The sequence below is a fragment of the Osmerus eperlanus genome, chromosome 8, assembly GCF_963692335.1.
Source record: "Osmerus eperlanus chromosome 8, fOsmEpe2.1, whole genome shotgun sequence".
NCBI lineage: Eukaryota > Metazoa > Chordata > Actinopteri > Osmeriformes > Osmeridae > Osmerus > Osmerus eperlanus.
In genome coordinates this window covers 6636685-6661064 of record NC_085025.1, presented here as the reverse complement: position 1 = coordinate 6661064, position 24380 = coordinate 6636685, and the positions used below count along the sequence as shown (strand labels likewise).

The 24380-nt window shown below is 43.7% G+C and overlaps 1 protein-coding gene across 6 annotated transcripts in view; it reads right to left on the bottom strand.

The window, feature by feature from the left end:
• Positions 1 to 24380, bottom strand: part of dlgap2b (discs, large (Drosophila) homolog-associated protein 2b) — a 52463-nt gene that overhangs the window by 12170 nt on the left and 15913 nt on the right. For 3 of the 6 annotated variants that reach the window (XR_009930885.1, XR_009930886.1, XM_062466927.1), the window contains exons 2-6: positions 23819 to 23978; positions 17230 to 18377; positions 10291 to 10502; positions 8007 to 8163; positions 6913 to 7132 (exon numbers count right to left, since the gene is read on the bottom strand). Coding sequence is in view for 2 of the 6 variants with exons in the window: in XM_062466927.1 (XP_062322911.1) it covers positions 6913 to 7132; positions 8007 to 8163; positions 10291 to 10502; positions 17230 to 18377; positions 23819 to 23837 (1756 nt within the window). In the remaining 4 variants the exon portion in view is untranslated. Of the gene's footprint in view, positions 1 to 952; positions 3534 to 6912; positions 7206 to 8006; positions 8164 to 10290; positions 10503 to 17229; positions 18378 to 23818; positions 23979 to 24380 lie in introns of those variants that run through there. The other 3 variants (XM_062466928.1, XR_009930888.1, XR_009930887.1) reach the window with 3 other exon arrangements.

The window sequence follows — 24380 nt, the reverse complement described above, 5'->3', positions numbered from 1 at the left end:
GAATGTAGTTTTTGAGACATCGTGAGTTGACCTGTCTCTATCATCGATTCAGCACCTTTAAATTAGTTCAAGCTCCCCTGGAAACGGGGAAGGTTGCAAGAGGAGATGCCACTGCATTCTCCCCTATCATTCCAAAACAAAAAGAGGGAATATTAACAAAATCATCCGTAAAACAAATTTATCAGCATTTTGTAGATTAAAATGCAAACTAGGCTGATTTGTTTACAGTCTTACGCCTTTCTCTGACATGACAAGGAATTGTCTGCCAACCTGTGGCTTGTTAACTAAGGAACACATTCCGAAACGTTCAAGATATTTTTGTTTTGGCCCAATAACAAAAATTAGATGTTGGCCAGTATAATTGTACCTCCTGTATTGCAAAGACAGAGAAAAAAAAAATCCCAGTAATATAATGCTCCTTCTTTTGCTGTACTTTTCCAATACAACATAGATTATAGACAGAGTTGAACCTGTGCTGCCACACAGGAGAGTCAGCCAAAAAACCCTTGACACTTCCCTCAGGTTGTGTGCTATGACATCACACATCAAGGCCAAAACCCAATACATTGAGTATTTGACCTGAGTCTTTGACATGGACATCCAGTTCCATTTGCAGAGGGACATCTAACTGGTCAGATCTTTTGTATCTTCTATTTATGTGGCTGCTATTTTGATGTAACCGTTTTTGACCCCATCATTCTTCCAAAGGGCCATTCGTTACTCCACTTTTGTCTTTTGGTTGTGCAAGATGACTTGAGAGAGATCTTATAGTTAAACCCTCAACTCTGCAGACAGCAACAAGTCTTCAAAAGCTTCACATTGAATCGGGGCTGTGATTGAATGAACACATGCTTCCATGGTCGCATCCTGGAGAACTCCCGGGACCCCAGCCATCACTTTGGTACGCCATGTTGTTATGGTATGACAATGAAGGACATGAGTGTTTGGGGGAAGGGGGGGGGGGGGTGACTAACAATGAATAACAACACTGCAAGCCTAATTTAGTAGGTAATAGAGGACTCCACCCGGTAAGGTTTCCATGGAGCCTGGCTCACTAGTTAAGGAGGCGTGTGTACATTCAGGGGACAGGTACTATATTTTTAGGGTCATGGTTGGAGAGGTAGACAGGACAACCCCCCTTAGTGGCTCTGATTGTCTCTCAGACATAGACTAACAAGAACAACTTACAGCATGACATGGTGAACACAGAGGGAATGACTGAGTGGGAAAACAAAAGTTTTAACGATTAAAACAACTAGTGCAAATGTGCAGAGTTCCATTTAGAACTAAATTAAGTCCTCTGAGGTGAGATCAAGAACACAATATGGTGTTATGAATGATACAAATATTTATATGTTATATTCTTTTCAATCTATACAAAAATAGTACATTTATATACATACAGAGTTCAAACATTTATGCTGAATTTGTGCTGGAATAGAAAAGAAAATGATACATTCATACTTAGACAATGGAAACTGAACCTGTTTACTCTTCTGTCTTGTGGTGGACACCAAGGAACGGTTGGTCATGGAATAACTCGTTATAGATAAGTTTGGTATTGGGCCTAATCTAGTGGAGAACCTGACCTGAGATTGTAATGTTGGATCAATGTTAAAGATAAACAACATAAACTTTGGGCACACCAAATTTAACATGTTTCCAATTCACTGAATTTTTTAAAATTCAATTTGATTGTGTTGTGAGGTAATCTTTGTTGACCCAAGACTAAAATTACAGCTTTGGTATGTTTCCAACATCAAAAACTTTCCAAAAGCCTTTTTTTCTTACAACCAAAAACATGTACTAAAATAAACAAAAATGTGTACGAAATGACAAGCAATGGATAGGGAAGTATTAGATACACTATTTGATAGATTTTTAATTAGGCTATTAATAAATAGAATTTCTATTGTTTTGATTTGGTCATTATAAAATTAAGATTTAAAAAATGATTCACAGTATCTCATTAGTATATTTAGGTGCTTCAGGTAATGTTTCTACATGAGGAGAAACTGGAATGGGTATGCGTAACCTACATTCCCCATAGGCAGAGCAGAGAGAACAGTATCTGGACTTCTAGTGACTTCATCCCACCCCATAATTAGTGTGGTGGAACTGATAATAGTGTTGAGATTTTGTAGCTAAATAAACTTCAGCTTTATTTGTTTAATTAATCAGATAATTTGCAGTATCTGTTTTCTAAGTGTACGGTCTATTGCACAGTTCTTCCCCTCATCACTCTGATCAGAAAGGTGTGACGCTCCGTCACTCAACAATAGCCTGTATTCCCCTCAGACTGGTGAACATCTGTGGAGAGGTTCCACTACTGAGTTTAAACAGAACAGCTGACTCGTGGCCGTGAGACTATTTTTCATCAGCTACAAAATGGAGAAGAATACAATAGACTCAATAGAGAGGGGCCACTCATTGGCACTTAGGGATTCATTTCAATCACATTTGCATCAATATATTTTACATTCCCCCGGAAAGTAGTCGAAATGAACCATCCGAAGCATTAATTTATAATGGCCTAACAATTACAAAGTGTAACTACCAATTTAGTTCCTTATATGAGAGTTTTAACATATATGTGTCTGCATAGATGAAGGTATGTCTACAGACAACACTGCCCTCCCTGTCTCTGTTCAGGATTTTATACCCTGGTTCCTTCCTTGGTTCTTTTGGATGGTTTCATTATGTTTCCCCGATGTAGAATGGGAATGATTAGAATGACATTGACAGGTATGACATGGGCCCACTGGTGTACTTCCTGCTCCAGAGCTCCAGACTGGAACTCCTGCGGCCATCTGAGCGCTTCTGGTGCCTCTGTTTCCTGTTGTTGTTGTCCCACGTGGAGTCCTCCAGCGGCCGGGGGCTGAGGGGGCTGGCCGGGCTGGTGGGGCTGCCCGAACCCTCTGGTGTGTCTACTGTGATCTCGATGCGGGGGGGGTCCATTAGGTCCATGATGCTGAAAGGGGTCGGTTCCGGCTGGCACATGACGGACTTGTCCTCTGTGTTCTGCCTGACAGGCCCACTGGCACCAGCCTGGATCCCCACAGACACCCGGCCCTCAGTTTGTGTGGTGCTGTCGCTGCCCGTCTCTCGGCAGAGGGTCCACATGTTGTAGCACTGAGTGAAGTTGAAGAAGTTGCTGTTGAAGGTTTTCAACTCGCCACACACGTCCCTGCGCAGCTCCGCCAGCTCGTAGCGCATGGCTGAGATCTCCTCCTTCCACTGCATGTTGAAGGCGGCCACCATGTTGGCAGACTCTTTGAAGGCCTGGATGGCCTGAGGTATGGGGGGGTCAGGGGCAGCAATGGGAGGTGGGGCCGGGACCCTGTAGACCGGAGGGGACGCCGGGGGGACAGATATGGCGGTTACGGTAGAACTGGTGCTATGCTGGCTCCGAGCTGCTGCGTTCTCCCTCTCCAGGCGCTCCAGCTCCACATAAGCAGAAGAGCTGGCTCCGTCGTCATCGTCTATCATGTCTTCGTTTAGTAAAGAGGTGCCATCCAGCACATCATATCCCTCTGGAAGACAAATTTGAATATGCAAATAGATGGACATTTAAAAAGATGGAACAGCTGGAGTGTTAATTCACAGTGATGCCTCATGTTTGAATCTAAAATGGACACACATATAGCTCATAAAGCATACAGTATGTGAGGAAAAAAAATGACCACAGTCTTAGCAAGATTTTGAATGGGTCTCAATTGGATCTTTGATTTAAATTAGAGTGCCCCAGAGCTTTCAACCTGTCGTTTAAAAAATTGATAATATGTTGTCTAGTGTGCTTTATCTTTGGTAATAGGTGTGTTTATGGTCATGGATGTGTCTTTAATTTCCATTTTAATTCAGGAAAAGATAGGAAAAGACACTCTGAAGTACCATCTTTTTCTTTAGGAACAGAAAAATGATCTCAAGTACATTTCTTAAACTAGGCTCACTCAGCCAATAGAGTGATGAATTTAGACTCACATACTGTAGGCTCCTCATGGTGATTTTACACTGCCTTCTCACTCCTCTCAATAAACGGCAACTTTCAAGAGTCTTTTCATCTTTCCAACGCACAGCACAGTGAGAAAGGAACACCCTGTTGGCTGCTAGTACAAGCCATCATTACCAATTGGTTTAAAATGACAAAACCATTCTCAAGAGTACCATTGTTGTCCAAACATTTCTTTTTGAAGGATGTTTCCGTGCTCATTTTCATCGGATGCTTCTTATGTGTGCAAAAGAAAGGATGAAAAGGCAATGAAAGGATCACAACTCAAGTCATCGGGCCAGGAAGCAGATATGAACCCTATTGAACATGTCAGATCCAGACTGGACCATGTGGTGAGACCCTGTGGAGGTTGAGTTTCCTCCCTATAGGGCTGCACCAGGGAGAGGCTGCAATCCCACAGTCACAGACAGCTGATAACGCTCCACACCAAGGGACAAGCCCTGCCACATGGTGTTCTACACACAGGTCAACTTTCATGGAAACAAAAATTCAGATAAAAAAAAAAACACATAACTATATTGCAGACACACACTGCTCTCACAGTAGTACTGAGACAGTGGCATTGCGGTATGAGAACATTACGAGTTTGATTGGGCAGTACAGCTTAATCAAGACATTTGTACTAATGAGGTGATTTTAGCACACTTAAAAGATCGAGACACTGGAAACAACTCGCAAAAGTCATCGAGGCTTGGTCTTATCAACATTCATCCCACTGCCACTCGTACTAATTCAGTAAATCATAACAAAGGAATTCAAAGCCTCTCGAGTTTTGTGAGTTGTTTGGACCCCTGATTGTTTGGACTATGTCTTAACGGGATGTTTGCTATCTGCTATAAATGTTGGATTTTGCTGAGAAGGCAGTGTAAAAACACACATATACATAGATATATGTATGCGTGCTGACATTAAAATACCTGTGACAGGCATCACTGAGGTCTCCAGCTGTTCTGTCCCCCTGGTTATCCTTCAAGAGACGGCAGGTCAAAGGGAGAGGGGGTGCTGCTCTTCTGCCCCAATAGGGCATCATGGTATACCTTCCCATTCAGGGGCCCACTAGACTCGCCTGCTGTTCACTTTGGATTTATTACAATATAAGGGCAAGAGCTTGCTTCAAAATATCAGCCAGTAAGTGTCCTTCCCGGTAAAATACCGTGGATTAATTCATTGCAGGCCTCTATGTCCCTCTATAAGTGCTTCAAATAGAACACCAAAGCAGATAATACCAGGAAAACAATGTCACAATTTGGCAGTGAAAGCATACAGTGCTGGAAAGCATATGGGCCTAAGCAGAACTGACGTCCAGTCTAAGAGCCAACTGACTTAGTGGGCCAATAGGGAGGTGAGATGGAATTGGAGCAGAGGTCTTATTTGGTGAGAAATTTCAGCAGGTAAAACAGTGGGATTGGAGAGCACTCCTTGATCCTCAGAACTTCAGTCACATCGTAGGCTGAGGGATTCTGAGTGTGCAAACCCAATTGAGCATGACAAGATAACCAAACAAATTTCCAGATAAAACAAGAAAAGAAAGAAACCAAGAAAATAAGTAAAATACAGCAGTCGACAATTTTAAAAAGATTCAATCAATGTATCAAGAAATCAAAATCCAGGTTATAATATTTTTAAAATTGCTCCTATTTAATTATGGTATTTCAATAGGGTTCATAGCTTTACTCTTTCAGGCATACACCAAATGATTTTATCAAAGAGGGTCTGTTTGCACAAAGAACCAGTTAGGCTCATGTTATGATGATGATACTGTGTAATGTGTTGCATAAAAAACCACCCATGAATACCTGAATGTTAAAAACCAGCAACTGCTCTGTTGCAACCGGTAGACTCCTGACAATTTAGTTTAAAAACTGTCTGTGTCTCACAAAAAAAGGTAATAAAAATCTGGCTAAATCATAATTATGTATTTCCAGAAAAGCTGCTAAGCTTCGCCTAGCTTTAAGTTGTCACAAACACGATGCTAGGGAACTTTGGAGATGTTTACATCTCTAAGTAATGGAGCAGTTCCATATGTAGATCGAGAGGCTTCCCAAATTATCTGGACCAATCAGGCTATTTGGTTTTATGCAACAGAATACAACATTTTTGAAGATTATTGACTCAACTGATAAGCTTCTTTGTGCAACCAGCACAGTGGGTGTTTTCCAGAGTTTGACCACTTACCGTATGTTGAGTAAATGAGGATTTAGATTTTTTCCCCTTTCCCTTGTGTTGTGTGAGCTGTGTTTAGACTGTGTATCAAGGAAACAAGAGCAGGGGAAGGAGGACTAGTGTCTCCTTGGAGCAGAAAACATATGCTCTGAGACTGTGATCGGTCAACAAATGCTCCGAGACTGTGACTGGTCAGTATTCCCCCAACACCTGCTCTCCTTCACTCAGCCTCACCCTACATGACTCACACAGTCTCCTCAAACGACATATATAATGCCACAGAGAATCACATGCTCAGAACAGCTCCTGTTCCTGTAACACATGCCATGTCAGGTCACTGTGGATGTCCTGTGTTGTGTTTTGGTGTGGTGCGTTATGGTTGTGACTTCTCATCAGACTGGTTTGAGTGAGACCCTCCCACCCTCTACATAGGGTCCAGCTCTGCACCACCGCACCTGACCAATCAGAAGCCCAGCTTATGATGCGTGGATCGTGCAAAGGAACGTGGCAAGCAAGTTCATCGGAACACTCAAGGGTATGCGGAGGCAAAACAAACAGACAACACACAACAGTAGCCAAAAGAAATGACTGGAATCATTCAACCCAGCATCTCTCAAGCTCAAGGGTACCCCACTGTACATATGTAGGTATGTCAGGTATGTTCGCATGTATATAATGTATGAGGTTATGTTTTCTAACCCTTCTCTCGTTTTGGGGGGGGATTTTAGGCATACTGTTACCTGTTGTGGATCTGAGAGTTGAAGTGACAGTGGAGGATGTCATTGAAGGCAAGCAGTCGTCGTCTTGGGAATACCCAGCCTGAATTGCACGCAGGTAACTGTGGCTTCGTGTGCGGAACGAGCCAGGCAGGTCCAAGGCCTCCATGGCCTGGGATTCTACTTCGCTAAAAACGGACTCGCAAACTGACTCAAACTGGCCATTGATCTCAGTCTCACTCACCTGAGAGACAAAAACAGGAATAGCAGTCCTTAATTTTTCCTCTTCCTTTCTCTTTCTCACTTTGACTCTTGCCCTTTGTACAGTGAATATGAAGGAGTGTTAGCATGGACAAAATACCACTGTCAATTTCCGACCTTTGAACTTTGCATTAAAATGTTCTCAAAAACAAAACAAAAGAACAAGCAGATAACAACCAAATAAAAAAGGAAGAAAAACAGTTTATTACTTTGTATACTGTTTCACTGGGTACTATCCAACTGTAAGTCGTAAAAGATATATTTTACTACAAGGGAAATGGGAAAGCAGCTGTCCTTTCAAGAACCTAATCAAAAGCAGAAACGGCACAACAGTAAAAACAACATGCAGACTGAATTTCCATTGGAGTCCACACAGGTCATAATAATAAAATCATCTTGTTTTGTCCATTCTTGATCTGGCAACCTAAGGTTGTATGAGCAAGACCAACACTGAATCAATTTATTCTATACTGGTCCATCATGCAGTGCATAAAATATTGTTTAAGTACAATAGAAACATTATAACTGCATGCAAACAGTGTCTGAAAGGCTGTATGAGATTCTTAGCATCCAAAGTATAAAGTGTGCTGCCATAAAGTGTAACCAATTACAGTCAAAATACTACATATTGTCCACCTCAAGATATTTCTATACAACGAGTCAACAAACATTATGTTGCGATGCCTTCAGATCTAAAATGTATGTGTTTCTATGCTATTTCATAAGCTTTCATCGTAGGTACAACTGAGGGTTCCACTGTGTCTATCCACATGGGGGGACCTAGAAATCCTTTCTCCTCCTCTCCTCCGAGAGCGTAGGAGGAGGTTCTCTCTGTGAAAAGCCTATGCAGGACTCACCTGGCTGACGCAGCTAGCCTGGCTGAGGGTGCTGACCGCTCGCATGTAGCTCTGGTTCCGTGAGCGGAACTGAGGGGGGTTGTAGGTGGTGGCGGGGTCCAGGGTGACGCTGGGGTGGGGACGCATGTCTCTGGTGGTTTGCAAGTGGTAGCTCTGGCTGAACAGAGACAGACAAGAGGACGAGCGCATGAAAAAGACAACTCGGATTTGTTTGTGTGTCTGTGTTCATCATGGCCTCGGTTCTCTCTGCGTGGAGAATTCGACCCTAGCACAGGAGTGACTCATCTCTCCACATTAGCCGGCCGCCTTATTGGGATCAACTTTGAACTGGGATGATACAGTATGCAGTCCACAGCCCCCACAAACCCAAAGTGATGGGTGATTTGTCTCACCATTTTTACCCACTATCCCCACCATTTATACAGGCTGCTTCTGTCACCTATTTGGGGAACAATATGCATTTGGCTCATCCATAATAACGAATGATTAAATTCTCCAGTGGAGTCCTGGAAACAAGAGGCTTGATTTGTGTGGGGGACAAAAGCAGAAAGTGATAGTAGTCCCGGAGGAATTCTGAATAAGCTCTAGTAACAAAGGGAGAAAGAGTTGGAGTGGTGGTGAGCAACTACATTGCCGGACTCCTCCCAAGGTTTGCAGTGTTCACTGTGACTCGGCCTGCATTCTGAACCTTCCAGAAACAAACATCCGTCCTGTTCTGGAAGAACGATTTGTGAGGCAGACCAGAATAACAATAAGCTGGAGAACATCTCTGAGGGACAGCAGAGACATCCACTGAGTCACAATCAGACTGAAAGCTACAAAGAGACTCTATTCAACAGCAAGACAACAGTCACTCAGTGGAATAAAGGCTTATATGATACAATGTGGTCCTAATTGTACACAAAGATGCAGTATAAAAAGGTACAATACAGGCAGAACACCATGTTGATACTTTTTTTTTACCAAATTGATGCATTTTCCCTGTCATTCATGAACAAAATTGTAAAAAGTTTAAGTAGAAAAGTAACCTATTCCTGTACTTGCTGAGTCAGATATGCACATTACCACGCATGCCAAATGTCAAGTCTCTGAACACTGTTGCATCTAAAAAACGTGTCTCTTATTAGTAACCATGCATCATTTTGAAACATTTCCTTGTGCCTACAACCAATCTATCTATCTATGAACATCATTTCTCTCATTGGAGAGATGTGGCAGTGTTGCCACAGCCTAGTCAACAGCGCTGTGATAACATGAGGCACACTGGCTGGTTAAGATGTTGGGCAAATATTGAAGTAACAGATAATAAAAGGTCAGCAACTGACACCGTCATTGGACTGTGGCATTCAACAGAGCATACTTTACCTGATATTACATGCATCCAATACTCCACATACAAGCAGCACCAAACCAATTGGAAAGGCTCAAATCAGCACCCTTTGACTTTGATGCATTAATAAAGGTTGTCAAAAGTGCATTGAAACTCATATGGTAAAAAAAAGACTGTTTTCTTCCTCAGTTGCCAAGCAACATCAAGTGCCATGTCTAAATAATGCATGTCCCCTTCAGAAAACTGTCACCTCAGACAGAGGTCACAGAGACATCCTGGTCGGAAGAAATAAAAGCTTGACGCTACACTGTACACAGAGGCGACAGAGGCAGGTTCTAGGACAACAACCACACAGCAGGAAGACACAAATAACGTCCAACACATTTTTTTGTTGACTGATTGGATGCAGAGATAACAGTCTGTGGTTAGGGGATAAAAACAGCGAGCAGAAAGCCTGGGGCAAAAGGGTTAAATGCTTGAAATGAAACATCTTTAGTTGGTCGTTTGGGTCAAGATTTGAAATGGGGACTATCTTTTATTTTATAATCCACATGCCATATTGGCTGCTGGAACCAAAAGGATTATTTTATACTTGTCATTACAATTTTTGTCAAGATCAAGCTTTACTTAACTGGAAAAGCTTGAGAGTAAATCTTTCTTTAGTGATGCAGCAAATGTTTACCAAAGGCACACAATCCCTAATGGACATGTATCACTCAAAAGCAACCGTTATCCCTTTGTAGCATCTATTAAAAGGAATAATCGTATGAGGTAAATTCAAAGGGAGCTCTCATGAGTAGAACACAATCTCAACATTCCCTCTGTTCCGTCTACACCATTATTGTAAGGTAATGATGATGTAACAGTTTGTGAAGTCAACTCAATAACAAAATCCAAGCCTCATGAAACAAGATTAAATTAAACATGAACATAGGCCTGCTCAGGAGGACCGACCTTTGGGGATCTATATGGGGCCTATGCAGGACTGATTTGAGGACCAGGGCATCGGGCCGGACTGCCTTCTGGGGTGATGTCTTAGGGCTGGTGTCTGAGTCGCCACTCTCGTCATCTCCCATGGCTTTCACATAACTGCTGCTGCGCATCCTTCTACACGGGATCTCCTCGTCCTTATCCCCTGGGTATCCACTCCACTCATCCTGAGGAACCTGGGGAAGAAGCATGCCTACATTAGCGTGCTGGACTGCCAATCCCCTGGACTGCATGGATTTCCCTCATTATTATTCACTTATCACACCCAGGCCAAAATTGAAATTACTCAAATCGAACATGTTATGGTGTTGTCTGAATACAAGTTCTATTCACACAATGTCTAAATATTCACACAAATGAAACGCCTGTAGGAGAAATGTGTTGACCGAAGGATGATATTAGGTGAAGGATGATATTAGGTACCCAAGACCAAATGTAAAACTTGTTTAACCAGTCTCTAAGCTGTTCCTTTATTTGCAAGTACAATGGGCCCCAATTAGCAAAAGGAGTGTGAAAGCTGAGTCAGGGAGCCTGGAAGCACATTCCCCAAACATAGCGTTTGGAACTGAATGATCCCCATCCCCAGGATCTCCGGAGCCTTCAGGCTCCTCCCTCAGGGTCTGACTCCTCCAATCAGACAGTTTCAATACTAATCATTCTCGGGAGTAGAAGAATTTGGAGAAGCTCTTACTTTGTTTAATCACGTTTTTAAGGACAGAATGCTGGTATGCTGTGGTAGCTAGTACTGCTGCCCACAGTAACCTGGGCATAGGCTAGCACAGAGAAACCATGATCATTTAGCTGTCAATTCATTCACACCAGATGCAATATGCTACAAAAATAATCTTTTTGAGGATTTGCATTGAAGAACCACTGTCAAAACCATTGTTACCACACTGGTGAAGCATATACAGTATCTGTACTGGGATCCAGTAGAGTGGCAATTCCCATTTACATTGTTCTCCCTCTGATGATCTGATGTTATCATTTCCTCCTTTTTGGTTCTGAACTCTACAAGGTAGAGTGAGACTTTCCAGAGAATGGGTCTCTGGGAAGAGTTCCAGGACAGCCTAGTGACCCTCTGTGTGTGTGTATGTTTGTGTGTACGTTTGTGTGTGTGTTTGTGTGTATGTGTAAGAGTGGGAGTCAGGTGGCTGAGCTGTTAGGGAATCGGGCTAGTAATCAGAAGGTTGCCGGTTCGATTCCCTGTGCCAAGTCTGTGCCAAGTCTGTGCCGAATGACGTGTCCTTGGGCAAGGCACTTCACCCTACTTGCCTCGGGGAGAATGTCCCTGTACTTACTGTAAGTCGCTCTGGATAAGAGTGTCTGCTAAATGACTAAATGTAAATGTAAGAATGATGATGTTGCAGAAAGCGGAAACAGGTGTAACTGAAAATTCTCCATGAAGGCCTTGATTCAGAGAATGCAAATTAACTTGTTAATGTATTTATTTTTATTTTTTAAGTACAGCCCCCAAAACATCGTTTAGCCATTTAACGAACTGACAGGGAACTGACTTGATTTAAGAAGTACACCTGCTTCATAACTGTATGCCATCAAACATTTCCAGAGAAGCCTGTTGAAACTACAACATCATTACATACTGCTGCATCCCCCATTTAAAATTGTTGCCCCAGTTAAATAACATACACCAAGTAAGTCATGATAATTCTACTGGCTTCTCTGTTTGCGATTGTTACACTAGGCTATTATTAAATTATTACTAGATTCTGTAATAATTCATGTTTGAAATGTTGGCATACTGTACATCATCTGGAGCACAAAAAACTTTTTCACACAGAGCAGTTCATACATTCATGCCTCTGATTGTTGTGGACTTTACATTGACACACTGCACTTAATGACACTGAGTTAATTAAAGAGGCAGTCAAGTTAAATGGTAATTAAACCTTGTCAGTGCTATTAAGTAGCAATGGCACTATTACTGCACACTGGAATATGTATTACTGTAATCAACGTACCAAAGTTGAGTGCATATTTGGATACATAAAATTAAAAAGTAAGGAGTTATGCAAGAATGTATTAATTAGAATCATTGCTCATGCAGGCTACGAGATGGAAAAATCTTGTTAGTGCAGTGATAGGTGCAAGGTTGTGGCAGTATGAATTTTCATTTTTGTAAACAAAATAAATAAATCCAAATCTCACACCCAAACTCAACACGACAAACATATTTTGGTTAGGTAAAGACTTGACCAGTCAACAGAGATGAATAGCGTTCAGTGTTCCCGCTACCGTCTGAGTCACTGACCACAGCAGACATATATCCGACACAACTGCACAACAGACTGACGCTTTATAAACCAACCGAAAACAAGCGAGCTCTAGTCAGGCTTTGGGGGAGAGAGCACTGTGGAGTGAGTCAGCGGAGCAATGGAGTTTCAGGACAATGCAATAGCTTCATTATAAGTCCCTCCTCTCTTCTTTACACCTCCAGATTCTGTTTTAAAGGGGAATGTAGGCAAGTGTGTAGGTTGCAGCCATAGCAACTGGAGATGAACTGGAGACATTAACACACCATGCATATGCAACAACACAGCCTTGACTGTAATAGAAAAACCAGGGTCTGTAAAACTATCACTGGCACAATTAATACTGATTAAGGGATTGGGTCCTAATTACGCGGTGCACACACACTTAAAGTCGTAAACATTACCACACAGGAATAAAGTCGCTTGTGTGTTGCACTGTACAAGGCCAGTTTAATTAGGAGGTGTAGTGTAATAAGGTTTAAGCATGTTCTACTTATCCGTGCAATACTCTAAACATGTTCAATAACTTTAATAATACTGACGATTGTACTGTATTTTTGCCACCCAACACTTACAGAAACAGTTTCTTAGTAGTTTAAATGAATTCTTGCTTCAGAAAGGATGGTTAGTAGTAAGTGGGACTGGCGAGTCAGATTAGCTTTCATGTTTATATCAATACTGTCACTGCCAGCATTGACTTGTCACTGAGACAATCACTGTCAACTGGTTCTTATCCTGGCTATTCCTTTCCCTGACCTAAAGATGGCAACCCAGTTCCAGACCTGATGGACACCTGTGTTCCTGCTCCATGCTCGGACAGATCCCAAAATGGTGCTGTGCCAGAAGCAGCCAGATGCAACAGCCTCTGTGTCCGTCCTTAGTTTTCTTTCTTTCTTGTATACTTGTACATCTTCTGTCCTTCTTTCTGAGGATGTATTCCTACAATTTGCCCCTGGGGATCAATAAAGTATCACTCGACACTACTGTACAGTACCCTACCGTTACAGATTTGTACATCTCACATTTCAGTCAGATTCTCTGTTGTCTTGACCATGGTATCCTATGGTCTTAAAAAAGACAATATTAGGCAGCTCTAGCTCTCTTTCCCCCTCGCCCCCAGACCCCACCCCAGTGTCACACACCCACCGACTAGGACCTGTCTGCTTCCCCTGAACACTCCCTAGGCTGCTATCACACTGAGCAGAGAGCCTGATTGTCTTCTAGCGCCATCTCTCCCTTTTCGTTACTCCCCTCCTCCATTCGCTCCCCCCCACCCCTCTCTTCCTCTCCGTTTCACCTCTTTGCCTGGGGAGGACAGAGAGGTGGAGGACATTGACTCAACAGGATAATGCACTTTGTTCAAATTGATGAGCGTTTGTCTAGGAGATGGTTGTGGGGGATGGGGGGGGGGGGTGGAGATGGAGTCTGCCTTCACTTGCAGCCTGTCCTCCCCACCCACCAACAGTGGACTAAACCCAATTTTGTGCAAAAAAAGATTCCACCAAATGTTCAAACTCAGATGTCTGCAAACATTTAAGACCACTACTACTACTACTACTACTGAAAAGGTCATATTGTGGTTGGCTAGACTGTTATTATAATATTACTAATTCTGTAGACCCAAGACCAGCCTATTCTAAAACTGCCATCCTTTTTCAGAGGTTCTGTGGGAGAATAAACAGTGATGCTGAATCGACAGAAAGTGTACGACATTAACTTCAGCGTCATTATTAAGCTTGAAACTGAACACAAAGGACACTTGCTATACAAAACAAAGCCATTCTGGGTTAAACTATGGTGTGCTGGTCTGTTATTGTGCCCAAAGAGGTCATGTTTGTGTGCCAAACTGCTTAACAACGGTGCAAAGAGGGTAAGCTCCAAAAAATCCTTAATTCTCTGTATCAATGCCCGACTTGGCAAGTCAACATGATGATTAGCTGGCGTGCGTATGTCTAGTTTCAAAGCCTTATCAGCAAAACTATCACGTACACTAATCTGGTGTTTGCGTGTTTTGTCTTCCCCACAAGAGAGTGAGAATAAAATACAGCAATTGTGTGGAAACGAAATTAGTCAGGTTTAAAGACCACAATAAATAAAATGAATTATTTTCCTCCTGATGCCTCGTCTTTGATCAGCTGGGGCACTTGTTAACGAGGCAGGTGTCGCTCAAGGAAGCTCAGCGCTAGTTCATTACCCGCCCCTTATCTCCTCTCTCAGTTGATGTTACACCTGAAAGACCAGGGAAATGTTAAGCATCATCAGTTTTTGCTACATCCTGAAAATCGTTTGACAATGTTATTGTAACCTTGAGATACTAGCAACGGTCTCCTGTGTATAATTATGATGAGTGATAGGCGACAGAACTCTACAACTATAAAAACGCCAACATATTTTTGGGCTACCTTTCATAAACACAACAGTTACCTCTGCTAGATGTAACAACCTATTGGATCATACTGTAGGCTTGTCCATTTCATGCACTCAATACATTGACTAGGTTCCTTAACAGAGAGTGATGTCATTATCGTGTGCTAGTCATTTCCTGAGGGTCAAACTCAGACCATAACTGTACATCAAGCAGGTAAATGACTCCAGCCAGGGCTGCAGGCACCCCAGGACTATAAAAACTGAGCATCAAAGTCCTGCCACCTGAACCCCTCTGGAGATATGAGATGACCCCTGAACAGAAGAACCCATTTCATCAAGTTTTATTGAGTGTGGCTTGTAGACGGCCCAGGTTTGGGAGTGCTGTGGGAAAAATATATACGTAAGGCAGTCGTCCTAAGTCCTGATTATTCATTACAATTACTAGGTGAAAGAGAGTCAGACAGATGTTCAAGTCCGCCCCCAGGACAGGGATTCAGGCCATTACCCTAATCCATCTCCATAATACACACTCAGGGACGGCCACACTACGCTATCTAAGCACAAAGGGGCCAGGGTTTTTGGGCCCAGGGAACATCATTTGTTGCCATGACTGCTGTTCAACTTGACCTTCAGATGGGTTGCTGTGGAAACATCTGAATCTAAACTTCAAATGTCAAAGGGCAGCTGTAAGAGCGTCAGGTTGGGAAGGTAGACTTCAAGACAATCCAGAGCTCCTTGTCTGAATCATAGCTTGCTTTTTGTAGCAGGAAGAGACTTCTGATAGTCAAACCATTAGAGTGCAAATGTTTTGAATCTGATTTGTTGCATTGCTTTGTAAAGTCTATTACTGATCATCCTACTTCAATGTCAACAACAAAGTGGTGTCCAAAAGATTGATGCAATCTGTCCTAAAGAAACCATGAGTAACTAGGGGGTACCAAGCAAATATAATACAAATACTTTTTAGACTCAATACATGTAAATATGAACACTTAGGCCTCCTGGAGGTAAACAGGTGACTGGAGGGATCCCACAGCAACAGATCTAACCTGTGCATAGTGTTTTATTACTCTACTGATGGCAATTCCAGCCAGGGTCCTGTGTTTTGACACCATGCCTCGTGAGCTAATTGGATCTCGTTAGCATAATTAGCTTCCCATGGAAGACTCTTGTGACTGTAGCTGACAGACAAGATGCTGATTTGATTTAAAGCACGATGCGTCTTTCAATCACTGTCATCCTAGTCGACTTGCAACAAGGTTTAGGTTATCAAATAGTATTCTACGAACAAATGAATTAATTTGTTCACAGTGACTGTTCATTGGCCTTTGAGTTTTCTTTTTTTTTTATGTGAAAAAGTGTCTATAGTAATGTTGCGTTCTGGCTATGAATTGATTCCTCTGAGGTGAGAGATGTTTTCCTCAAAGAAAATGATACTGTGAATAAACATGTATCTAAGCTTCATTCAAGTTTAGTGTCCACAGCTGTAGGGGACTGCAACATCAAGGCAGCTCTAAACTTGCAACTCAGCTTAGTCTATTTAGGTCACTGTCTGTGTAGCCTGTCGAGGTGCTACAGTTATCTAACAACGCTACTTAGTCTTAATTACTGCAGCCCCTTAATGTGTCAGTAGGCTAACACAGCCAGACACCTATACATCTGGCTAGCACACCTTTACAGTAGTTAGTACAGCACAATAAGAAAAAACACCTGCTACCTCTTTACAAAACACAGGTGCAAGGAGCATGGTGTTTGTCCAAAACACAATGACAATTGTGCTCTCACAGGCAGCCCTCCTCCTTATTACGTACAGTGTCCTCCACCATGACATTGATTTATTCAATTGATCACACCATCCTAATGGACAATAGTTCCTTGAGGTAGACCACAATGGGATACCTAGATAGGGGAGATTGGGCTCCCACACAGAGAGACAGGAGATTGTTCCCCAGAGAACAACAAAAGGAAATGTTCAATCACAGAGGGGGTTTTACTGACCCACTCCCCATCAATTCCTCAATCAGGAGTTTGCACTCAAGGGGTGAGGGGCACTCTATCGATCAATACCATCAATGGCCGTCATGATGTTACATCTTTAAAGGAATAAGACTCTAGCTTTCCAGTAACTTCGCACCAAAACATGTCAGCATAGAGGAGCCTCGGAATGCATTCGAAACAAATCTGCCGTAAGCTTTTGTGTGAAGTCCAGGAAAAGGCCACGAGATAATACACACACACCTAGCCCCTGAAACAGGGCACTCACCTGCAGGTAGTGACAGGCCCGCAGCGAAGGCTTCAGGTCTGTGTGTATCATGGGTTTTTCTAGGTTGAGTGAGGACTTTCTGTACGCTTCCTTGGCCTGGCTCACCGTCAATGTGGACCACGAACTCCTCTTCATGAACTTCCCCTCGGGCGCCATGGCAATGCTCTCGCACGCCGAGCACTTGACGTCGTTGTTGCTCTTGGAAGTTTTGAGTGACAGGTCCCCAAAGTGACTGTGCATGGAGTCCGGGTAGCAGTGGGAGGCGTGCTCGCCATGGTGATGGCGGCTCATGACGCTGGGTGTGCGGTAGGTGCTGTCGCTGTCCAGGTTGTCGTCGGAGCTCCACCAGCCGCCTGAGCGCTGCTTGCGCTCTTTGCTCTTGCTGCGCTTGCTTCCGTGCTTGGAAGAATGGTGGCCGTGGTGACTCCCACCCCCGCCACCCTCCCCCTTGGTGCCGTTCATCTTGGAAGAGCCCTCCAGGGAGTGGGACTTGGTGAAGAGCTTCTGGACAGAGTGGACCAGGTGGCGGATCCGTCCGGGGCTCTCGGCGCGCTGCTCTGTGGTGGTGGTGGTGGCGGTGCGCTGGTACTGCAGCGTATGAAAGCCGTCGCGCTGCAGCGGCAGCTGCTTCTCAAACTGGTCCAGCAGGTTGGCGGGGATGCGGTTGCTCTTGGCACCGGCGTGGTGCGAGGAGGCGGAGGAGGAAGCGGCAGCGGCAGCGACTGCGGCGGAGGAGGTGGCGGAGGCAGTGATGGCAGCGCAGTCGTCCCGCGTTGCCGAGTCGTAGTATGGGGAGCTGTAGTGCATTCTGGGGAAGGTGCTGCTGGATACGTAGTCTACGGGGGCGGGTGGAGCCATCAGGACAGGGGACATCACCATGCAGTCGGAGTGGATGGAGCTGCGGGGGGAGTAGCGGAGGTAGTCCATGGGGCAGCTCTCAGTGGGGCTGAGCAGGTAAGATGGGTGGCGGGAGTCAGAGCCATGGTGCCCATGGAACTCGTGGGGGTGGTCGTAGTCCAGGCCATGGGGAGAAGGGATCTGGTGCTGCTGGGGGCGGCCACCCGATAAGCCCTTCATGTTCCTGGGTGGAGGGAGGCGTCTGTCTTCATCGAAGTGTTGAGACGGGGACCAAGGGGAATACTGCGGGTCTGTCAGGGAGGAGAGAGGGAGAGGGAAAAAAGAGACAGAAAGATTAATGCCCACACTAATTCGAATGCATTCAGTGACCTTAAGAAAGCGCCACTCAGTTCCAAGCACTCCATTACATCAATACCTGCAGTTACCAGCAAAAACAGCAGTATGGTGATAGAATGCTTACATTTCCATTATATGACTTTCACTGAACACTAATATAAGGCAAAGGTTAATTGATTCATTGATGGAAACAAGAATTATGACGATAATGTCAAGCTAGTTTAATACACAATATTTCTCCCACACGTTTGTCTGTCCTAGGTCTTCTGTAAGGTAGTAAAGTGTGTTTGAGCTAGGCAGAATGGTTCACCATAATCATTATCAGGCTTTAACAGTATTTAGAGAGTGGAGGGATGCCCCTTTCCTTTTGTCACCCTCCCCTTCCCTCTCTTCTCCACCCCTCGATCTGCAGCATGTTCCCAGACAGCTAAGACCAGGTTCGAGATTTTGAAAGGGATATTTGTAAATGAGTGGTATTGCAAGAGAAATGCCAAGAATTACCAGTCAGACCGTGGCATGTCAGACAGGAAGTTAAGTAAGGAAATACTAACTTGGGTAGCTTGGATCTGTATCTCTCCCTGTAAATAATGAGATAAAACTCTGCTCCTGCTGCAGGAAACCCCCGCCATGAATAAATTGTGTCTTACATAATGTTTAGGGACTCAGATCTCTCGCACTGTATCAAAAGAGACTGAAATAAAATGCACAGTTGTCATGGCAACCACAGTCAAAAACTGAAAAGTATAATGGGATTTTTAAAGGTTGTACGTGAGGGCTCTGTCTTAAAAGATATGTTCACACACACATACAACACACACAGAGATGACCGCTGAAATTGTTTAAATTCATGGTTTATCTTGAATCATCAATCTGTGTTGTTACACTACATTCAATGTTCCATCCCAAGTTATGTTACAACATAAGGTAGCTACCATCCACACAATCCTTTATAAGGCTGACTTAAGTCTGGTCACTGTCACATCTTCCTTCACGCCAGAGTGAATGAGAGAGAAAGAGAGAGGGAGGGAGGGAGAAACAGCAAATCCCTTAGTAGAGACAGGACATAGACCCAACACAGACAGGTTTGGCAGTATGATAAATCAGACTGGAGAATCCCAAACCAAGGGTTCTCTCCACACTCTCTTACATGTTGCCTCTATTTCTGACTAAAATGTCAGGAAATATTAGTTTCCTTATATGTTATATAGTACATATAAGGAAATGTTTGTGAACAGCCCATTGTAATATATTGTACACATGCACTTAATGTACGGGGCCATGGGAGCATAATCTTATGCCGTCCAGATGGTCAAAGTCACAACCCTGCTAACCCCACACACCCACCGGTACAGTGACAGGCCAGATCCATGACTCTATTACACACACATCAAGGGATCATTGAGAGGATGGAGGGCGAGGCTGGATAAGTGGCTTGCCAGCCTAAACAGTGCAACCTGCACATGCACATAACAATCTCTCTCTCCCTTTCTCTCTCTCTCCTTGTCCCCTCTTTTATTCTTTCTCTTTCTCTGTTTCTTTCTCCCTCTCTCCCCCTCTCCCTCTTCTTTCTCTCAGTCTCTCTCTACAATGCAGCACAGCAAAGCACATGACAAGGACTAGGTAGTTGCCAAGGCAACTAAATGTGCGAAAATTAGGCCAGCAGCAGACATGTACATATAGAGCGCTACCTACATAGCCCTGTAAATAGCGCAATGTACTGGAAGTCCACACACACAGCACACATATTACACAAACTCTGGAATACCGAAGAAGTTACACACTCTTGTGCATAGACAGGACCACAACTGGAACTGAAGTATTACTGACACGATTCAAGCATTCAAGATGAAATTATACTGGGTGCTTTTGCCTACTTTGCTCCTACATGAGCTGAGACTTGAAGGGGTTATTGAGTTGTGCGACCGGTGCGCCATCTCTCTCCAGCAGGTTGGAGCCAGATACTGCACACCCACACAGCCAAGCTAGGACTCCGTCTGCATGTCTCTCCCTGCAGAATACCCACAGCCCTCCTTCACTCCGTCAAGAGATCAGGAAAATTGGAGTGCGAGAGAAAGGCTGGATGGTTACCCATACAGCACGTACTGTCCTACAACAGAGTACGCACTCTCTAGATGACTACAGGCCTCCATCACAGTGAGTAGCACTGATGGCTCTACAGGGAGAGTCCTCACAAATAATTTCTTTTCAAAACAAGACGGGAGTCATTCTGTTCCTTTGCCAAACTTTCGTTTAATCTACTGTAGTTTAGACCCAGATCAGATTCAGACTTCATAATAAGTCTATCACCATAGGAACAAGTGAGTACACTGTATGGACATGTGTCCAATTAGAACTTTGAGTTTGCATCTCCAACCGAAAAGGGGGGCTGCTAGGATGGATAGATTGTAAGGTGAAAGGTGTGTGTGTGTGCGGAGGGGGGGGATTCATCAATCCTACAGAAGATGGCCTCGGTCAACCTGAACCACTCAGCTTACCATTACTGTCATACCATTAGTGGTTCCCTGTAACCCAGCGCACTATGTAATTACAAGAGTTGAACATTAAAGCACAAGATAGTCGAACAAACGCAAGGACCTGCTTCTCCTCGGTCACCTGATATCACCCGGCACATCAGACGAAGATAAACCATTAACATCCTTTAACGGTCGTCCACCCCAAACCCATTTGCCAGTGACTTGTACGTTTGTGAAGGTAACTTGATAGGAAATAAGTGCTGTATTTGTAATCCAGTACGGAAGTCATCTTTGAGTTATGTTAGATAACATGCAAAAGAGCGCAACAGCTTCACAAAGTGACACTTCTTCAGGTCAGTTCCCCACTACACTTTCAAAGGTGTAGTCATACAACTAACCTCTGGAAGTCCTTTATTGCCCCTAATACTCCATTGTCTAACCAATGCTTTGATTTCATGACATCTGTTCACTTGATCAGTCGCCGAAAACAGAAATGATATTGTTAGTAAGCATTGTTAGTGGATTTTCACCCCAGGATCTTGATTGCCTCCACTCTCATTGCAGTTATTCTGCTGCATAATCAGCCTCCATGTACAGTAGTAAATGATTCAAAAATCCATTCAGAATAATATTTGGGCATAATGCAAGACATTTGGATCACACAGAAACAATAACCTTTTTATTATAAGATATGTTTTCGCCATTATCCTTCTTCATTGGACAATGACAGTTAAGTTTGACTGGAAAGGCAGGGGTCAGAGAGAGGGGAAGACACAGCAAAGGGCCTGGGCCAGATTCAAACCCAGACCACTGTGGTAAGGTTACAATCAATTCAACATTGCGGTGATAATTCTGGGCATATTCATATTAATTGATACTATATTAAATCAATGAGAATGCCAGTTTAGTTTATGGTACCTAATTAAAGATGAAAAAAATAAAATAATACTGCAATGAACAGTTTTCTTGCTCATAATGAACATTATTGTTCCGCTTCAGAAATGAAGAGACACGGTCATGCTGAATGAATATGACACTCATTAGTGATGAATACATTACAACATGGCATTAATCTGTTTCACAAAACGGTCAATCTCCAGCTCATTATCACCATATTAGTTGCAGTTGTCACACAGCATGCTTTCCATACAGTAAAGCCATCAACGGATACAGGGGAGGTCAGGAACCTGGAAGATCAATGGGGTATTAAACAAAAAAGCAATAAACCCCCAACTGCCTTTTAAAAAATGTTTATTTCCTTTCACAGTAAACCAGCATGAAGTCCTACAGGCAGATAAGTAGCCCCTGAATCAGCCTCTGTTGGAAGCCACTACTGGGCCCCTACACTCTGGTTTTCCAGGAATCCCTATTTGACCCTGAGGCTGGTGAGAACAGCTTGGAGAGGTGACAAATCCAATCTGGAAGTCTATGAAACATTGATGAGAGTGATATCACACCAAACACAACCACTACAGTGGCGCTAGATCAACAGAGCAGCAGATCAACAGGCTAAATCCTCACACACTCTCCACTATTGCTTCAGTCAGCACCTGATGCAGCCTCCGAATCTCCCAGATTCCCGTGAATAAGGCCACACACACACACACACACACACACACACACACACACACACACACACACACTCATGAGAAGAGGGATTAGGGGCCAGAGGAGAAAGCTAATGCTATGCTACGCTAACCATGCCACAGACCAGGACCTAGCTGCCTGGCTGCCTTCTCTTGAGATGATTGCATAACTTGGCACCAGCCCATCCCTCCTCCTCCACACCACACTAGTGCTGTGGGGAATAGGGGAGGGCCGGCAACAGGCAGCCTCCTGTAGCACGTGAATCACATAGTTTGAAATAACAGCCAGTGCATCGATCGCAGGGGGGCAACAGAGTCCTTTCTGAATCAATGCTTATTACTTGCTTGGTCTGTTTTCTAACCCTGACCACTAAACCGTGGTGTAACCTAAATCATCGGCTGTGAGAGATTGACGCCCCTCCACAGTCCCTGCCGTCATGGCTGCCAACAGATATTCTGACAAGCTTGATGAGTGTCTACAACATAAAAGGAAACCATACCTATTCTACAACATTTTAGTTGTTACTCTTCTTCCCAAAGCACTATTTATGTCTCCTTTTTTAAATGGTATTAGAAGCCTTCAACCACCAACAGTCCTTATAAAATAGGGTTGAGTACATTATTTTATAGCAATCAGTCACTGTGCACTTCTGTTCATGAAGAGCTCCAGCACAGGGGATGTTACATAAGGAAAGAGTGACAGACCTTGCAATCAAGCTAAAAAACCGAGCAAAATTAGACAAGCTTTGCAGCAGAAGCTGCGTTCAACCTTTGATATTCCCTCTCCCACTCCCTCGCACTGCAGCTTCTCATCAGCAGACACTGGCTCATGTTGTAGCGACACCACGCACTCCAGCTGCCTCTGTCTACACGCCCCGGAAGAATGACCTAATAGGGAGCTAGTCTATCACTGGTCTGATGAAGCATCTCCCAAATCCTCCCACTGCATTCTGGCCTTGTCACTATGATACTGTCTGTTATGCAGTGAATATGCTGCGAGGCTGCAGCAAGCCTGCTCTCCTCGGTCTGCAGAGTGTGCATGAGTGCTGTGCTGCATGTGTTTATGTGAGCAACATCTTGGAGGAGAGGATAATAAGGCAGAAGTGATCTTTTCAATCGTACCTATACTGTATCAGTCTTTCGAAATGCTTCAGAAGTGTTAACTGTTGAAAACTATGAGAAAATGACTCAACCTCATACACTGCTTTCATACAAATCATTTACGAACGGCTATCAAATGGTAGAGATAATATATTGTGGGTTATAAATGGCTTCAAAATGACAGTTGATATAAAGTGTTAACGGAAAGACGGGAGTGTCAAATGCAAGACTGACTTTGGTATTCAAAATCCATTTAGCACTGAAGTAGGTCTGGAATCAGGGGGGTATTGTCCTCATGAGCTGGGGTGATCTGCTCCGGCCATCTTCTTCCATCTGTCTCGGAGAGCCACTTCACGGGCTAACCAGATATGACACAGCAAGCCAACCATCGAAGCTGAAGGAAAAAACGAAGAGTAATGTTATAATGGCTTTTCAATAAAAGCCCCTGCAGATCCCAGCCCAAGTCTTTACTCCAACGTCACGGGGGGCATCAGGGACGCAGGAAGGACCACAGAAGCTCTGTTATACCTACGATAACATGAAGGTCATCAGAATGTCGTTGAACATGTTGAAAATGAAATGAAGAAATGCTTAGGTGAAGAGCTTAGAGGTTGATGGATGGCTGAATGATGGGTACATCTGAACAGGCAGAAGATAAGCAGAGGTGTCTGATGTTCGGAGAGCTCAGTCACTTGCCTAGCTCTCAGGTGGGAGAAGGAATATTGACAAATCTCCATGGAAACTATTAAGGTAATAACATTTCACTTTGACAATCCCATTAAAGCTATTTAAGATA